The 19,212-nt window shown below is 36.5% G+C and overlaps 1 protein-coding gene across 1 annotated transcript in view; it reads right to left on the bottom strand.

Annotated features, from left to right (window-relative positions):
- The window catches only part of grid1b (glutamate receptor, ionotropic, delta 1b), a 739,432-nt gene that overhangs the window by 708,264 nt on the left and 11,956 nt on the right, over window positions 1-19,212 (bottom strand). The window contains 1 exon segment of the mRNA XM_051939963.1: window positions 3,340-3,495. Within this exon segment, the coding sequence (XP_051795923.1) occupies window positions 3,340-3,495 (156 nt within the window).

Raw genomic sequence — 19,212 nt, 5'->3', positions numbered from 1 at the left:
ATTTTGACTGAATAATCGCGTAAAAGTGCAGGAAAATGAATTCTCTGACGCATTTTGTGCAGCAGAATCCAACTCTTCCACCTTTAAAAGAGCAGAAGTGATGAAAACAACAACCACAAATCTACTAATTAACCTGAAACGTTAACGAGCCGCTTCATCCTGAACCAGTGACGCTCTGTTCTGTTTCTGTACGTTTAAAGAACATTTTAATAAGATTTCCTCCTTTAATAACAGACATAAAGAACATTTTTAATTTGTGTCGTCAAACTCAAAGTCACCGTTCTGAAGACATTAAATCAAACTCTTAGTTTAATTAAAGAGTCTGAAAATGAAGTTAGACGTCAGAAAAATCTCTTCTGGTGTCCTAATGAACATTTTTCAGATTGTCTCTGTTGTTGCGTTACAGATCATATCCGTGAACAAAAGGAAGAAAAAGGATTAAAACTGGAAATAAAGTCCAAAACAAAAAGCATTTTTTATGAGTGATGGTGCAGTTAGACTCTTAAAATGAACTGAAATCTGGGGGAAAAAAATCATTTTACAGAAATGTGTTGTCATTTCTACTATTTTCACTTTTTTTAAAAAAAAATCGTGTAATTAAAGAAGATAAAAACGGCAAACATCTGTAAATAATTTCAGATTTTTAACAGATCCAAATACAGAAAAAAAAACCCACATTAATACTTTTTACTATGATTTTAGTCGTTATCTGAAATTTAACCAAATAGTTAAAACATTTACTACTTTCCATTTTTTTTAAATATACATAGTTTCTCTTTTAATAACTGCACATAATAATCTGTAAAATAAGGATTTTTGTCAGTTAAAATATACAAAAAGGATCAAATTTTATGTTTAAATTCTGTAAAAGATGAAATTACCCAATACAACAACACACATTTTTGATGTTATTTACAGTTTTAGTCTGTTTTTGTTTGACAGTTAACATGTAAACGATTTATTTTTCAGTCATTTACTTATTTTAAAATTACTGATTTTTGTTGTTTTTAGACTGTTCAAAATGTTTATTTTTTTTTAAATAATTTTACTCGTTCTCTGTAATTTAACAAAACTGGGAAATTCTGCAAAATAACTTCAAAAGTCGCACATATACAGAACCTTTCTGTCATCTGAAGCCACATACATGTAAAATAGTGATTTTTTTTTGTAGGTTTAAACAATGTAAGATGCAGTCAAACACGGAATAAATGACCAGTTGTAAAATTACAGATTTTTTTATCTTTGGTGTTTTGTTTTTTTTGTGGTTTACGTGTAAATAAAAGCTGTAAAATGATGTTTTTTAGGCTTTAATACTGAAAATCGATGATCTTGCAGCTTTGGTGACCTCATGGTTTGTGTGTAAACGACTTCCTCATCCAGTGATTTTAAAGCAGTCATTTAAGACAGAAAGATGTGTAAAATAACCAGAAAGTCGACGCATTCCGTCCCACAGCCCCTCATGATGTAAACCATTCATTCATTCATTCATTCATGATGAGCAAACGTGGATCTGAAGGTTTCACTGCGAGTCTCTGAGTTCATCTCCTAATCAGGTCCTTCTGTTTCTGCTTTTCCTCTCAGTTCCACTCTAATCAGCACAAAGTTGCTCCAAACACTCGAGAAAGTTCAGTTAATGACACTCAACCTGCTTTATTTAGAGTCGGCTGATACGGATCCTGTTGCTGTTTTAACGAGCTTTCTGCTAATTAGAATTATGGAACAAACAGGAAATTCATTTTACACTTTTCTGTCAATCAGACGCATCCAAGCACAAAAGCTGCTTCTATTTCCTGACAAAGGCGTCAAGTTTGACTAAATTCCACTCAAAAACTAGCAAAAATGAAGCGATGCAAGTTTAAAAAAAACATCTAGAACCTCTTTGTTTTGTCACAGGAGACAAAAAAAAACAACATTTATTGTTCAAATTCAGACCACGCTGAAGATGTGACGCACAGTTTTAGTCAAACTCAGCTCAGTTTAAAGACCAAAAGCTTCCAAAAATTGCAAATAATTCAAATTACCGCAAAAGAAACAACTGCTTTGGACATAGTTTCTGTAATAAATCACAAGAAAACGCACAAAAACAGGAAGTATACTGTAAAATGCACCGCCAAAATAAGACAAAAACAGCATTAAGAGAGTTTTTAAGGATATTTTCATCCTCGTCGCTGCTAAATACACCCTGAAAACTCAAAATTCAAACTTTATTAGCTTGAATTTTTGAATAATATGTAAAATTACTGGGGATAAATCTAAATAAAGCATAAATATGATGACGTACAGCACATTAGCTCGTATGTGTTCAGTTTTGATGGGAAAAAGCGGAATTGAGGCTGATTTATGAGCAAATTCTGCTTTAAAAGGACCTAAATTAAATACAACACAACATCAATGTAATAAAGGACAAAGTTTCAATAATAAACCACAACAACCTGCACAAAAACAGGAAGTATTCTGCAAAATGCACCGTCAAAATAAGACAAAAACAGCATTAAGAGAGTTTTTAAAAGATACTTTCATCCTTGTAGCTGATAAATACACTCAAAGCTCAAAATTAGCTGATTTTTCTGCAGAATATGTACAATCACTATGAATATACATAAGTAAAGTATAAATATGATAACGTACAGCACATTAACTACTGTATGTGTTCAGTTTTGAGGGCAAAAAGCAAAATTCAGGCTGATTTATGAGCAAAATTCTGCTTTAAAAGGACCTAAATTAAATATAAAACAAGATAAATATAACAAAGCACAAAGTTTCAATAAAAAAACCTCAACAAACTGCACCAAAACAGGAAATATTCTGCAAAATACACCAACAAAATACAACAAAAGCCCTAAAAAAACAATCTGCAGAAAGAGAATATCAACTTTTTTTGATTATTTAATCACCACAGCTCCACACAAACGTCCAAATAGTGTCTGAAAGGAGACTCTTAAACGGAGAAAATATAGAGCATAGAGTCGATTAACAAGGGATTCATTATTTCAAGTGCGCCTGAGAAGAATCGGGTAAAATGGCAACACAAATGTCATAATTAGCAAACTTATTAACACAATCAGGACGAATCTTCAAGCCCAAAGCACCAGATAATGGCATTAGATTAACTTTAAACAAGCAGCGTTTCCGTCACCGCAGGGATTCCCACAATCAGCAGCAGCACTTAAACTCATCATCAACACAAGCAGGGCTCAGTGCCGCCCCCTAGGCCCAGAGCAGGAAACAGCTTCAAACCCCAGCAGAGACGTTCAGGTACCACCCGGGCCGTTAGCCCAGAGGCAGCTCCAGATGAACGATCCAAACACACGGCAGCCAAACAGAAAGCAGCGTCCTTACCTTCCTGCACCGCCTGGAACGGGTTGTTGGGCTCGATGAGTTTAATGGAGTGCGTGATCTTCTCGCTCTGCAGGATGTCGTCGCTCAGACTGAGGTCCGACACGGCGAGCTGGAAAACCTCGTCGTCCCGCACGGCGTTCTCCTCGAATATCGCACCTGAGCGGGTGGAAAAAGACAGCGAACGGATCAGTCAGAGCTCCAGAATAAAGCTACAAACCAGCTGCACTTTATGCTAAAATTCACACGGCACATTCAATGCAGTTTATAGACCGGAGCTGTAATTTACAGATGTTCCCTAAATGCCTCACAAGCATCAGAAAACACCATTAGTGCACGGAGAAGCTTCTAGTCTCCATCAGTTAGTGCAGCAAAAGATCAAAAATGAGCTTGAAAAGAGTGAAATAAGATGATTTACAGACAGTATGACATGACTACAGATTACAGATGTTCCTTAAACGCCTCTCATGCATCAAAAAACACTATTAGCCAACTGTGCACCGAGAAGTTTCTAGTCTGCATCAGTTGCTGCAGCAAAAGTCCAAAAATGAGCTTGAAAAGAGTGAAATAAGATGATTTACAGACGCGTAAAAGACGTGAAATCTTTTACCCGAGGTTGTCGGATGTCACTCCGATAAACTGTGCCGTGATATCCGGAGTCACTAAACATCTGTATCAACAGACATCACAATTTACCAATGTTCCCTACACGCCTCACATACATCAGAAAACACTGTTAGCCAACTGTTCATCAAGAAGCTTCTAGTCTCCATCAGTTACTGCAGCAAAATACCTGAAATGAGTCTGAAAAGCATAAAATGAGGAATTCTAATGTCAAATTTACAGTAATTTGATCTAATTATCCACTATGTTTGATTCACCTTGCATCCTGATTACATTTTATATTGATTTAAAGTGACTATATTATTAATATCAATAGTAATAAAGACCAGAAATGAGTTTGAAAAGCATAAAATAAATAAAATTTACCACTTAGACAGAGCTGTTAGCCTTCAGGAGCACCAACGACTGATGAATCGGAGGAAAAACAGCATTTAGCAGCAGATCTGATCAGTTTTCTGAAGCTAAAAGTGGCATCAGATGCTGAAGGATGTTGATTTTAAGGCTTGGAAAACTGTAGAATATGTAAAAATACTTGCACCAAGAGGCTTCTAGTCTCCACTCAAGTAATGTGGTCCAAAAATTAGTTTAAAAGTAAAATAAAATGTAAAATAAGATGTTTTAATGATACATTTACCTCAAAAACAGAGCTTATAACTGTATTTTGTTGCTTTATCCATTTTCTTCCTGGTTTTAAACGACCCCATGATGCTTTCTAGTCACAGAAAGTCAATTTCAGAAGCACAAACACCTGAGATTCACTCGTTATTTCAGCCAGAAGTGATTTCTGCGAGCAAAGTTTCGACCATTATGGTGGAATAAACCCCATTAGCAGCGAGGTCCGACTGCAAACGGTTTTCTCTCCGGAATTCCCCGGCCGGCACGAGATAAATTAAAAGATTACAGAATTACAACTTGTCACACTTTGGTTCCAAATGAATAAATCAAACGAAGCACAAAGGCTGAAAAAGAAAAACCACAAAGATCCTCCATTATACCCGGAGTGGAGAACAAATTAATAAGAAGCAGCAGAATGTTGAGATCAGACAGAAAATACCCCCAGAGACGGCTAATAAACCACGATTACACGCTGGAGTCCAGTCAGGTTTGGAGGAAAAGGACCGGTGAGCGTACCTGCCGTCGCCATGGCAACAGCATCAACAGCATCATCATCATGCTGCTGCAGTCCTTCATCTCTCATCAGAGCTGTTGAGTCTAACAGGTTTAAAATTAGACCGTTTGAAACCTCAGGCAGCCGCCGCTGGTTTGTTTTCTACGTTTCACCTTCAGATCGAGTTTACAGAAAAAGAAACGCTTCACAAAGTGTCAGAATGAAACGTTAACGTCTGAAAAGGTTGGAAAAAAGAGACACTAAATGAGAAAAAAATGACAAAAGTGAAAAATAAACAGATGAGAATGAGACAAATATGACCAAAAATTACATAAAAGCAACTAAAGTCAGACAAAAATGACTAAAAATCCACAAAAGCAACCAAAATGAGACAAAAATCACTGAAAATACTGAAAAAAAACGACTAAAATGAGACAAAAACTATGAAAATAAGACAAAAATCACTGAAAAACAACTAAAATGAGACAAAAAATAGGAAAATGAGGGGGAAAAATACAACAAAATCGCAACACTAAAAGACTAAAATACAGAAAAACAACTAAAGAATGAGACAAAATGATGAGAAAATGAAATGAATAAAATTACACAGAAACAAGTAAAATGTGACAAAGAGTCAAAATGACACAAAAAATGATGAAAATGAGGGAAAAAACACAACTCTAAGATTAAAAGTATTAAAGTGAGAGAAAAACAGTGAAAATGAGAAACAAAAAATGATGAAAATGAGACAATGACTAAAATTAGACTAAAATAATTAAATGAGACAAAATGAGGAAAAAGACAAAAATTGTGAAAACGAAAAGAAATATGAGACATAAAAGCTAAAACAGGAAAAAATTCTATGAAAATGAGACATTAAATAACTAAAATTACACAAAAACAACTAAAATGAGACACAAAAAGCCCCAAAATGAGACAAAAAAATGAGGAAAAACTACAATGAAAATGAAACAAGATGACTCATACAGAAAAAACCCCTAAAATGCGACACAAAAAAGAGACAAAAATGACACTAAATGAATAAAGCTGAACAAAAATAACTAAAATCTAGAAGAAAAAAGCCAAAAACATGCACAGTAACATTAGATAAATGTGAAAAGATGCATCTCCGATTATCCTGAATCCATTTCTCTGCAGCTCCGCTTTCTTTCCTTTTCTAACAGTCACTTGTTGGCGTCTGAAAAGCGACAGCTCAGCCTCTTTCAGCTCCTCTACATCTGCAGATCCGTCACCATCAGGACTTAATGTTCTCATAAGTCCCAGGATTTACCCAGAAAGCAGCCGTGACATTTCAGCCTCCATACCTTCATTAATAACTGTGAGCTTTAAGGTCATGTTTCTGGAAGTTTAAGAAAAGGAAGCTGACCTTTTATTTGCAAACATTCTTTCACTGCGTTCAGACAATTTATTAGAAACAACCACAGAGTTTAGAGTCCAGAGCTGCAGCTTTATTCAGGATTCAGCAGCGTCTCCGCTCATAAACTGGATTTATTAACCTGAGAAAAGCTTTATGTGGAGACTCAGATTTTACTCTGCTGCAGCTTCTGGCTGGAAGAGATTCAAATGGAAGACTTTAAACTGTTTTTTTTTTTCCCATTTATTATCCTGGGATCTCAACAAAAAAATAAACAAACTAATGAATCCTTAAAAAAAATCTATCCACAGCAAAAATATGCATTTATATGAATGGAAATGTAACTTGATAATGAAAAATATTGTATTTAAATGAACAAAATCTGGATTTTTTTCTCCATATTTTGTCTGAAATGACACAAAACCTGCTCAGAATGACCTTAAGTCTGCAGAATACTACTTAAAATGACCCAAAACTTCTCCAAAGTATCTTAGAAACTGTCCAAATTAACTCAAAATCTGCCCAAAAAGGACACAAAATGGCTCAAAATGATACAGAATCTGTATAAAACAACTTCAATTGCAGCTAAAATGACACTAGTTGTCCAAAATATATCAAAATCTCTCTCAAACAACTTAAATCACGGCAAGAATGACACAGAACCTGTGCAAAATGTCTTCAAATCTGTATAAAACAACTCAGAAATCTTGTCGAAAATGACAAAATTACTTAGAATCTCTCCAATATAACTGCAAATTTGCATTAAACAACTTAAATAGCGGCCAGAATGAAACAAAACTTTCAAAAATTGCTCAAAATCTGTACAAAACAACTTAAACAGTGACCGGAATGACACAAAATCTGCACAAAATGACTTCAGACACAGCAAAAATATCACAAATGTGTGCAAAATGACAAAATTACTTAAATTATGTCCAAAAAGAAGAAAAAAAGTCTGTCTAAAACAACTTCAAATGCAGCCAGAATGACCCAAAACTTCTCCAAAATATCTCAAAACTGTCCAAAATAGTTCAAAATCTGCCCAAAACAGCATAGTGTCCAGAAATGACACAAAACCTGCTCAAAATGACACAGAATCTGCTCAAAATGATACAAAACCTGCTCAAAATTATACAGAATCTGCTCAAAATGATACAAAACCTGCTCAAAATGACACAGAATCTGCTCAAAATTATACAAAACCTGCTCAAAATGACACAGAATCTGCTCAAAATGATCCAGAATCTGCTCAAAATGAGACAAAAGCTGCTCAAAATTATACAGAATCTGCTCAAAATTATACAGAATCTGCTCAAAATGAGAGAAAACCTGCTCAAAATGAGACAGAATCTGCATAAAACCACTTAACATGCAGCCAAAATAACAAAAATTGTGCAGAAAAACTCAAATTCTGTGTAAAACGAGTTAATATGTGAGCAGAATGACAGCAGAGAGTCCAGAAATGTGTTTTCAGCGCTATGCCACAATCAGAAGCACAGAAATCTAAACTAACAGTGTTCAGTGGAAACATTTGCTGAGTTAATGAATTTCAGCTGAACGTTGTGGTTCTGATTCTAACTGCAGGTAAAAACAAGCAGAGGACAGAATCAGGCTGATGTTGTGGAGATGATGGGATTATGATGCAGGAGGACAGAAAATCCAGTTTCTCAGCTGAAACCTGGAACCAGCTGCAGAATAATCCGCTGGTGGACTCATTTAGACTTTTAAAGGAGACACAAAAACAGCACAAAAAAAACACAAAACCACCACAGAAAAGAAACAGAGGTCCAAAACATCAGCCTCTCTGCTGCAGCAGTGGATGCATGGTCCTGATAGTGAAGCACAGATGTAAGAGCAACACAGAAAACTACCAAAACACAAAGTGTGAAGAACAGTTCATAACATCAGCCTCTCTGCTGCAGCAGTGGATGCACAGTGCAGACCTGTCAGAAATGACACAACATGACTTCAAATCTGCATAAAACAACCTAAATAGTGTCCAGAAATGACACAAAACCTGTTAGTTCAAAAGATAACTCCTCATTTAGTTTAGAAAGACATTTATTTCTTTGTGCCTCTAGCATGTGCAACCGAACAAGAGACAGCCCAACACAACATCGTCACTCTATGGAACAAAAACATGTGCAACAGGAGTAGTAGAGCCCCCTAGTGGAATGGCATACAACAAAAGAGTAACAAAACATGCCCAAAATGACTTCAAATCTGCATAAAACAACTTCAAAATATCATAAATCTCATCCAGAATGACAAAATTATTCAGAATCTCTCCAAAAATACAGTAAATCTGTGTAAAACAACTTAAGTAGTGGCCAGAATGACACAAAACCAGACCAGAATGACACAAAACCAGACCAAAATGACACAAAACCAGACCAAAATAACACAAAACCAGACCAGAATGACACAAAACCAGACCAGAATGACACAAAACCAGACCAAAATGACACAAAACCAGACCAGAATGACACAAAACCAGACCAGAATGACACAAAACCAGACCAAAATGACACAAAACCAGACCAGAATGACACAAAACCAGACCAGAATGACACAAAACCAGACCAGAATGACACAAAACCAGACCAGAATGACACAAAACCAGACCAGAATGACACAAAACCAGACCAGAATGACACAAAACCAGACCAGAATGACACAAAACCAGACCAAAATGACACAAAACCAGACCAGAATGACACAAAACCAGACCAGAATGACACAAAACCAGACCAGAATGACACAAAACCAGACCAGAATGACACAAAACCAGACCAGAATGAATTGAAATCCGTAGAAAACACCTTCAATTCCAGCCAAGATGGCACAAATCTTTTCCAAAATGACAAAATTAATTAGAATCTTTTCAAAATAACCCAAAATCTGTCTAAAACAACATAAAATGCAGCCAAAATGTCACAAAAGTTGCCCAAACTGAAAAAGCATAAGAATGCTCAGAAATCTGTAAAAACCAACTTAAATCTGCTGCCAGAATGATTAAACCTGTCAGGAATGACACAAAATCTGCATAAAACAACTTCAAAACATCACAAATCTCGTAGAAAATGGCAAAATTACTCAGAATCTTTCCAAAATAACTGTAAATGTGTATAAAAAATGCTTGAATAGTGGCAAGAATGACGCAAAACTTGCCCAAAATGACCTGAAGTCTGTAGAAAAATGCCCAAAACTTGTTCAAAATGACTCAAAGTCTGTCAAACAAATTAGATAGCGGCCAGAATGACATTAAACCTGCAAAAATGGCCTAAATCTGCCTAAAACAGACCGTTCAGAACACCAACCTCTAACCACAGTGAAGCACGGAGGTGGCGGTATCATGGTGCTGCCAAATCTCACATTTAACCCTGGTGTCGTCCTGTGGGTCAAACTAACCCGTTTTAAAGTTTGAAAATGTGGAAAAAATTTAACATTTTCAGGAAATTTTTGATGGAAAAAATTTTGCTGGATTTTGGTTGATTTTTGTGTGAATGTTCTAAAAGAAAATAGAAGTTTTACTGACATATATGGAACCATTTTAGATATTTTTAAGAAAAGTTTTACTCATTTTCTGAAAATATTTACAAGAACTTTCTTACCAAATTTGGGGGATTTTTTTTAAAAAAATGAACCTTTTAAGAAATTATTGGAATTTTCTTCCTGAAGGTTTTGCAAATTTTCAGAAAATTTTTGCTAAATTTTTGCATTTTTTTCAGACAAGGAAACAATATTTTTTGGTGCCCGTAAACGAGGACGACAGGACGGTTAAATGGTTCTCATCAATCTTCAATTTCCCATCAAGTAATTGGTTCTTTTGCAATATCTAACTCAGACTTATTGTATTTAAATCATCTAAAAATGGAATGATCCTGCAGATACTCGACATTTTACCACTATGATGGTGCACAAAGATGGACCAACCATCTTTACTGCAGACAAAGAATCAAACCACCTGGACGTCAATCTGAGCGACAAACTGACTTTATGATATTCTGAGAGGAAGCTTAAAGGACGACTCGGCCTCCCTCCACCTTCCATCACGTCCGGTTACAGAAGAGGCCGATTTCAGTCGATGCATTCTACGGAGGCCTTCGTCCTTTCACGCCCTCCTGCAGGAAAATCCATTCCCATTAGGCCTTTAATCAGAGCTGGTGTTTATCTTTCAAACTAGCCGTGTGGCAAATGTTTGGCAGCGTGAAGCCCGGGGGACACGTGTCGCTTATTATCAGCGGTAGGTTTCTGCAGGATTCCCACAGAGAGGAGCTGAACCTGCAGAACAAACACCAGAACCACAACCTGCAGCTAATTAAACACAAACTGGACCCTTTTCTGTCAGGAACTACAACCAACAGCTTCAGAAGGCCTCAAATGAAGGAATGATTGTGCAGAAGCGTCGTTTTTTTGGCTGAATTTTTGGATTTTTTCAGACAAGGAAAGAAGTTTTTTTGAGGGCAACAGGAGGGTAAAAGTAATTTATTATTTTACGTTACCACAGAATTCCACCAGAAATGTAACACTCTTGTGGCACGGCTGCTGCAAGATTTTCAGTTTTTAGTTATTCGACACTTTTTTAACAGTGCAGTGTGAATAAAGCGCTAGTTTACAGAATAAACACGATGTATGTGGCACCGGTAGAAATACACATTATTATGTTTGGATTTTACATCAGAGCCAAACCTTACTGCTCTACTTAGAAGTAATCTGATTACAGTTTAGGCCCTCATTCAGTGGATGTTTGCATTCTGTAGCTGCTCTGCATCAGCTACGGGAAAAGAAAAGGAAATTCACGGCGTTCAAACACACTAAGTTATTCTGACTCTGCGCCAGAATAAAGCGAAATGAAAATGCGGAGGTTTAAAATGTTGCAAAACACAAAGAACAACAACAACAGCAGCAGCAGTGAGATGATTTATGGAGAGCAGGACTGTGGACGTGCAGACGAAGAAGCAGCGACTACAGCAGAGCTATTATCATAATTAAACATCAGCAGGAGTGAAGCTGTTCTGCCAAACAGTGATCCTCTGCTAAAACCTGACCGGGTGCTTCACGGTAAAGGGGAATTTATGAACGTCTGCAGCTGCTTTTATCTGGATAAAACGGTCAGAACATATCTCTGTGTTTGTCAAACTTTACTGTTGTCTCAGGCTAAAGTGTCATTTTTACCAGTGTTCAGGCTGTGGTGTGTCTTTTCCTTATTTAGAGAACAAATAACATGATTCAAGTACGGATTTTATATAAGAAATAAAGAAATGATGTCTGTTACAATCATCCTAAAAGCTGTCAATGAGCTGCTGCACTCACTATAAAAGTCCAAGATGACTTCACATTTGTCCAAAATGGTTCAAGATTTGTAGAAATATCTTGAAAGCCACCCAGAATGATTCAAATTTGTCCAAATTGACTTGAAACATTTCCGAAACAGCTCAAAATGTTTCCAAAATTAACTGAAACTGGTCCAGAATTAATAAAAATAGTCTAAAATCAATTAAAATAGGTCTACTGTGACTCAAATTTATCAGTACTTTCTCAAACTTTCACCAAAATGAGCAAACAAGTGCCCAAAACGACTTGCAACCATTTCAAAAATCAATAAAAAAAACATCCAAAATTACTTAAAATGTGTCCATTATAAGCCAAAATTATCAACACTGAGGAAAGCAGATAAAACGACTAAAGAATTGTTCAAAATTACTGAAAACTGTCCAAAATGTCTAAAAAGACCCGTCCACAATGTCTTCAAACTTTGTCAGATCTGTTAAAGTGCATTGGCCAAATTAATCAAACCTGTTCAAAATAGGTAAAATGACTCAAGACTTGCCTGTAAGGACTAAAAAGTTTCTAAAATGACATGAGATGTGTCCAGTATGACTCAAACCTGTCCATAATGTCTTGCCAAAAATAGTAAAAACTGTCTAAAATGACAAAGAAAGGCCAAAAATGACCTGAAACTGTCCTTGAAAATTGGTAAAAATTGTCCAAAATGACTACAAATATTTTAAAAATGACAAGAAAATTGTCGAAGATGATCTGAAATTCTCCACAATGTCTTGAAAACTCGCCAGAAATGGTACAAAGTGTCCAAAATTACTTAAAATGTGTCCAGTATAACTCAAAATTATCAACATTGTGAGGAAAGCAGACAAAACAACTAAAGAATTGTTCAAAATTACTGAAAATTGTCCAAAATGTCTAAAAGACCCGTCCAGTATGTCTTGAAACTTTACCAAAAATAGTAAAAACTGTCTAAAATGACGAAGAAAGACCCAAAATTACCCGAAACTGTCCTTGAAAATTGTTGAAAATGAGAAAAAACTGTTCAAAATGACTACAAATAGTCAAAAATGACTCGAAAATTTTCAAGGATGACCTGAAATTCTTCACAATGTCTTGAAAACTAACCAGAAATGGTACAAAGTGTCCAAAATTACTTAAAAATGTTGTTGGATCTTGTTTAAAATGAGTAAAAATGGTCCCAAATGTTTCTGTCAGTAGATTAATGTTATTCTCTTTCCATCTGTGAGTCAATAATTCATTGAATTTAATGTTCCTGGTCACTGCCATCAGTCTTTTACTCATTTTCTCAGAGTTTCATGGTTCTAATGTGGGTCAGACAAAGATAAAGAATGATAACCTCTCTGATCACTGTTTGGCAGGAAGAGAACCCTGCAACCTCCTGATTCAACGTTTATTCGTACGAATAATCTGTACGAACTGACCGGTTCTCCCTGATAACCGGCAGCACGGACACTTGATGTGTCTGCAGATAAAAAGACGGATATTAAGAGGATCGGTTAAACATCAGCGCCTCCACATCGGAAATCAAAGCGGAGAGCAGCTGAAACTTTAAATGAAGAGAGGAGGGAAGAGGCGCCGGCAGGAATCTAATCTGAGCATGTAGGGAGCAAACGTTCTGCAGCCGAGATAATTAGGACACGATAGACTTTAAACTTCTGGAGTTCATTAAAATGTTGGGGAGAGTTTGGTGGAGAAAGATCCTGAACAAAGACGACAAAAAGCTCCTGAACAAAGACGACAAAAAGCTCCTGAACGAAGACGACAAAAAGATCCTGAACGAAGACGACGAAAAGATCCTGAACGAAGACGACAAAAAGATCCTGAACAAAGACGACAAAAAGCTCCTGAACGAAGATGACAAAAAGATCCTGAACGAAGACGACAAAAAGATCCTGAACAAAGACGACAAAAAGATCCTGAACAAAGACGACAAAAAGCTCCTGAACGAAGACGACAAAAAGATCCTAAACGAAGACGACAAAAAGATCCTGAACGAGGACGACAAAAAGATCCTGAACAAAGACGACGAAAAGATCCTGAACAAAGATGACGACAAAAAGATCCTGAACGAAGACGACAAAAAGATCCTGAACAAAGACGACAAAAAGCTCCTGAACAAAGACGACAAAAAGATCCTGAACAAAGACGACAAAAAGATCCTGAACAAAGACGACGAAAAGATCCTGAACAAAGACGACGAAAAGATCCTGAACGAAGACGACAAAAAGATCCTGAACGAAGACGACGAAAAGATCCTGAACGAAGACGACGAAAAGATCCTGAACAAAGACGACAAAAAGCTCCTGAACGAAGATGACAAAAAGCTCCTGAACGAAGACGACAAAAAGATCCTGAACGAAGACGACAAAAAGATCCTGAACAAAGACGACAAAAAGATCCTGAACGAGGACGACAAAAAGATCCTGAACAAAGATGACGAAAAGATCCTGAACAAAGATGACGACAAAAAGATCCTGAACGAAGACGACAAAAAGCTCCTGAACAAAGACGACAAAAAGATCCTGAACGAAGATGACAAAAAGATCCTGAACAAAGACGACAAAAAGCTCCTGAACAAAGACGACAAAAAGCTCCTGAACAAAGACGACAAAAACATCCTGAACAAAGACGACAAAAAGCTCCCAAGATGCATTGATCATATTTAATCCTCATTTTGACCCGTTTTAAAGTTTGAAAATGTGGGGAAAAAAACAACATTTTACAGTGAAACTTGTGACGTCCACATTGTCAACATTTTTGGGGAAATTTTTGAACATTCTTTGATGGAAAAAAGAAATGTTAAAAAAAACGTTTCTTTAAGTTCTTATAGAAAAGAATCACTTTACATATTTTAAGGATTTTTAAAAAGATTTTTACTCATTTTAAAAAAAAAATATTTGCAAGAAATTTCTTGCCAAAGTTAGGGTTTTGTTTTTTTTTAAACATAAACTTTTAAGGAATTACTGGAATTTTCTTCCTGAAGGTTTTTGCAAATTTTCAGAAATTTGGGAATTTTTTTTGCTGATTTTTTGGATTTTTTTCTAAAGAGGAAACTATATTTTTTGGTGCCTGTAAATGAAGACAACAGGACGGTTAAATGCGCATTAAAATCAGAGAAATGTGAGTTTTTGAACAGAAAAGGTATTTGATCAATTTCTACAAAAATACAAATAATTTACAAATGAAACACTAGAAAAAATGGTGAAATAAACTGTTTTCTGCAATAAACTGAAAAAAAATGCAGGAATTTTCACCAGATGCTGTTTTGGAAAGACTTTATGGTCGATTCCCTGTCCTAGAAAACTTTAAAAAGATCTCTACAAGGGACATGTGGAGCTTTTGTCAATGATAAAGGCCTTTAGTTTTGCTGAAGAACATGAAATAAAGCCGGTACGTTTGGCTTGAATCTGGTCAGGACTGTCACAGTGGATGCATCGTCCTGACAGTGAAGCACAGAGATGCAAAAGTGACACAAAACCCTCACAAAAACTCACAAAAATACACAAAAACCTACAACAGAAGGCCAGGTCATAACATGCTGCCACAGTGAACGCATTGTCCTGACAGTTTACACACTTTTGGTTTGCTATGAATCGGTTTCAGGTCATTTTGGACAATTTTTAGTAACTTTTGACAACTTCAACTGATTTGCAAGTGAAAATCTCAAAAAACCTGAACCTTGTCTCATCTCACATCAGATTCTATTGATGCTAGAGCCTCTGAAGTTGGAGAAATGTCGATTAAAGATGGTATTTTAGTACAAGCATGGATCCATTCATATATATACACACTTACAGGAACTTTCTGGGGACACAACACCAGCTAAACTAGAAAATACTGCTCTTACTTCCACGTTTAAGGTCCAATCATTGTTCATTAGTGTCATTCTGGACAATTTTATGTGACTTTGGACAAATTCAGTCACAAGTTTCAAGGTTTTTGGTCGAAAATCAACCCACGTTCCAAGAATAAATCCCATTCAGAGAGTCTCAGCTTCAACGGTGAAACCAGAAGGCTGGCATCCATCAGTCTCCCACTCAGTCTGCTCTGATAGATCCTAAAGACCTGCAGGTCAAACTCTATTCTGCTGCCCCGGTAGGATTTCTGCTGTTTCTTCACCACTTCTAGCTGCAGAAAACAGACAGGAACCTCCAGCTGGAATCCTTAATTGGGTTTTCTTGCGTGTTTTTTCAGTAACGTTGCTTAAAATGATGGCATCCCAGATTTTATTCCACCATCGGCATTAAAAATGACATTTCTGTGCAACTATACTTTGATATGAACAGATTCGTATGGAGGGCTCAAACCTGGTCTAAAATGACCAGAAAATGAAGAAAAGTTCTCCAGAATTACACAACAGCTGCCAGAAATCCTCCAGAATGGCTTAAATCTGTTCCTAATGAAGTGGAAATGATTAAAAATGACTGTAATATTTAACCAAAACGGCATGAAAGCATGTTGATTCTTTTAGACCCACTAATGTCCACCGTTTAGTGTTCTACTGTAGGTCCATCCACCGGAGCATCTCTGGGTTAAAGCAGGGAAACTGTCTAATAATCAGATTTATGAACGTTTTACAGCTAAAGGAGGTTATTTTATTTAACAGTGAGCTCTTGGACCTGAACCTTCAGTCTGTGCTGTTACAGATAACACAGCTGTGCTCTCAGGAGTCGCTTAGTTCACCTTTAAACTCCCGTCGGCTCCTCTTTGGCTCCCTAATGGTTGATTTCTGAAGCTCTAAACGCCTCAGACCTCCGGCCGTCGAGTCTTTTTCTTATTTTATCAGGAGCCTGAGGAGCAGAGATTACCTCCGTCCCGTGAGCTCGGTGGCTGACCGGGATGATTTAAGGCGACCGAGGCCTTCTTATCCACCGCCGGCTGCAGGAATCCAATCTGTCCACGCTGGCAACCGAACACCAACAGCTGCTGCCTTCCTCCCTAAATAAGATAAGCTAACCGTGAGGAAACGACGCAAAAACGCTTCCAGCTCCGTCACAGAGGAGGCGGCCAGGACATTTACCTGCTGCACCTGGATAAATATACAGAAATATATACAAATATGCCCTGATGGTGGATCCACTGGGAGCAAAGCTAACTATAAATCCACTTTACTGCACTGTAAACACCGCAAAGGCTATTGGAGCACAAAGGAGTCGGTGGTGACCAAAAAGGAGCTACAAGGAGCTTTAAAATCAGACTTTTATCCATCAGATGAACATAAACTTTCCTCCAAGTGAGCATTCATGTTGCTGTAAGTCTGCTGGACATGAAAATAATCAATTATAACAAATTTATGAAGTGATAAAACATCAGGAATGACAACTGTGTGTCCCAACTTGGAGCAAAACTGCAAAACATCTGCACAATTCCACCAACCAACACATTACATATCGTCTATTTTCTGCACCCGGATCTGGTCAGGATCTTAGAAGAAGCTCATCTACATTCAAAGTAAGCAACAAAACAGGTTCATTACATACAATTCAGGGAAAATAATAAACATATTCCATCCCGATCTGCCAAAAAATTAACTTCTCAAACATCTAAACTGCATTTTATGGCATCAAAAAGTCCACAAAGTCTGTAAAAGTCCATGCATGTTCTTTAGTTTATCAGCATGAAGCCAAAGTCCTGAAATTCTACTCGAGTTTTTCAGTTACATGAATAAAAATCTGTATTACAGTTTCGGTTTTAAATGTGAATCACAAATTAACACATCTGTGTGGTTTCTGGAATCTGTAGCCCTAAAATGGAGAAAAAGCTTCAAATATGTCCTGAAAACTGTGATATTTAAAGTACAAACAACAGATAAGTCCAACACAAATGGTTCCACACAGGAAACAAACTCTGATCTACGTCTACATGCGGCTCCTACAAAATAAAAGCCCTCCATAGTACAATGAAGTCTCAACTTTTCAGGAGAAAATCAGTTTCTTTCAAAGTTTAGTTTCACAGAAGTATCATTTCAAAAGCAGATGATTTTATCCAACATTACCAAACAGATCCACTACAAAACCCAAACAAAGACTCTAACCAGTCTATTTTCTGCAGCTGGTCAAAAACAGCAGAAACCTGCTCTAAAATCAACTAAACTGCATTCTTAAACACATTTTAAGGTATTTTCTGCCCAATTATATTTGCAGCTTATTTTATTGCTTCTTTTCAGCCAAAAAAACATATTAGATGGTTTTTGTCAAACCAATAACATAGAAAATAGAAGAAAAACATCAACTAGATGGTGAACAGATCACATTTTAACCAAAATTGTGATATTTTCTTCCACATAACCAAGTAGTTCTGGTTTCTAAACTTAACCATACTTCTAAGACAGTACTTTTCATTGATAAAATGGCAAAATTGGACAGTTCCATGAACCAAAACAATCAAAAAACAAGTGAAAATGAGGTTAAATTGAAGAAAAATGATCTTAAATGGGATGTAAATCCTTGTTCCGCTTCCCCGATAGGCTTTCCTACTCGACCACACTCAAACCTTTCAGTGAGAAGTTGGTTTCCTTTCAAAATATGATCAAGAATAAAGTTTGGTACAAGAGAAATGTCCGTTTCGGTCACTTTTTCCATTACAGAACCCAAATAATGACGCCTTCCACGTGTTTTTAATTATTTTCTGCAGCCAGAACTGGTCAAAAAAACACCAAAACCTTCTCCTTTATCAAAATTATTTGGTTATGTTGAGGAAAATATCACAGTTTTGGTTAAAATGTGACCTTTTCACCACATATTTGACGTTTCACCTCCACTTTTTGGGGTTCTCTGGTTGACAAAACCACCTAACATTTGATTTGTGGCCTGAAAAGAAGAAATAAACTAAATTCAGAATACAACAGGGCAGAAAATACATTAAATGTAGTTAAGAAAGCCGTTTGTCATTTTTTAAGCAACAGTTCTGGTCTACATTGATTATTTTATCTGCATTACGTGTTTTGAAGCACTTTTCATTTACTGTTATTATAGAGGAGGTTTTTACAGTTTTTTGACGAGTTCTAGCTGCAGAATAGAATTAAAAACACGTGTCTTTAGTTGGGTTCTGTAAAGAAAACGTCTCCCAAAAATGCCATCCCCCTGAAACAAGACTTCATTCTTCATGAGTTTTTTAAAGAAACTCAATTTCTCACTTAAAATTAAACTGCAAAGGCTTCTATAGAACTGAAACTGGCATCAGGGTTAAATTATTGCTAAACTCAAGTTCATTTTCACTTGTTTTTTGGTTGTTTTGGTCAGAAAATCTAATTTTGACGTTTTATCAGCTTGGTCAAGTTTAGACATCAAAGCTCTTTGGTTATGTTGAGGAAAATAAAACAGTTCTGGTTAAAATGTGACCTTTTTACCACATATTTGACGTTTCACCTCCACTTTTTGGGGTTCTCTGCTTGACAAAACCTTCTAATATTTGATTTGTGGACTGAACAGAAGCAATAAACTCTAGCTTAGTGGTCATG

Source organism: Acanthochromis polyacanthus, chromosome 19 (genome assembly GCF_021347895.1).
Source record: "Acanthochromis polyacanthus isolate Apoly-LR-REF ecotype Palm Island chromosome 19, KAUST_Apoly_ChrSc, whole genome shotgun sequence".
Classification (NCBI taxonomy): Eukaryota; Metazoa; Chordata; class Actinopteri; family Pomacentridae; genus Acanthochromis; species Acanthochromis polyacanthus.
The sequence above is the reverse complement of the archived record's forward strand: the minus strand, read 5'-3'. Positions and strand labels throughout refer to the sequence as shown.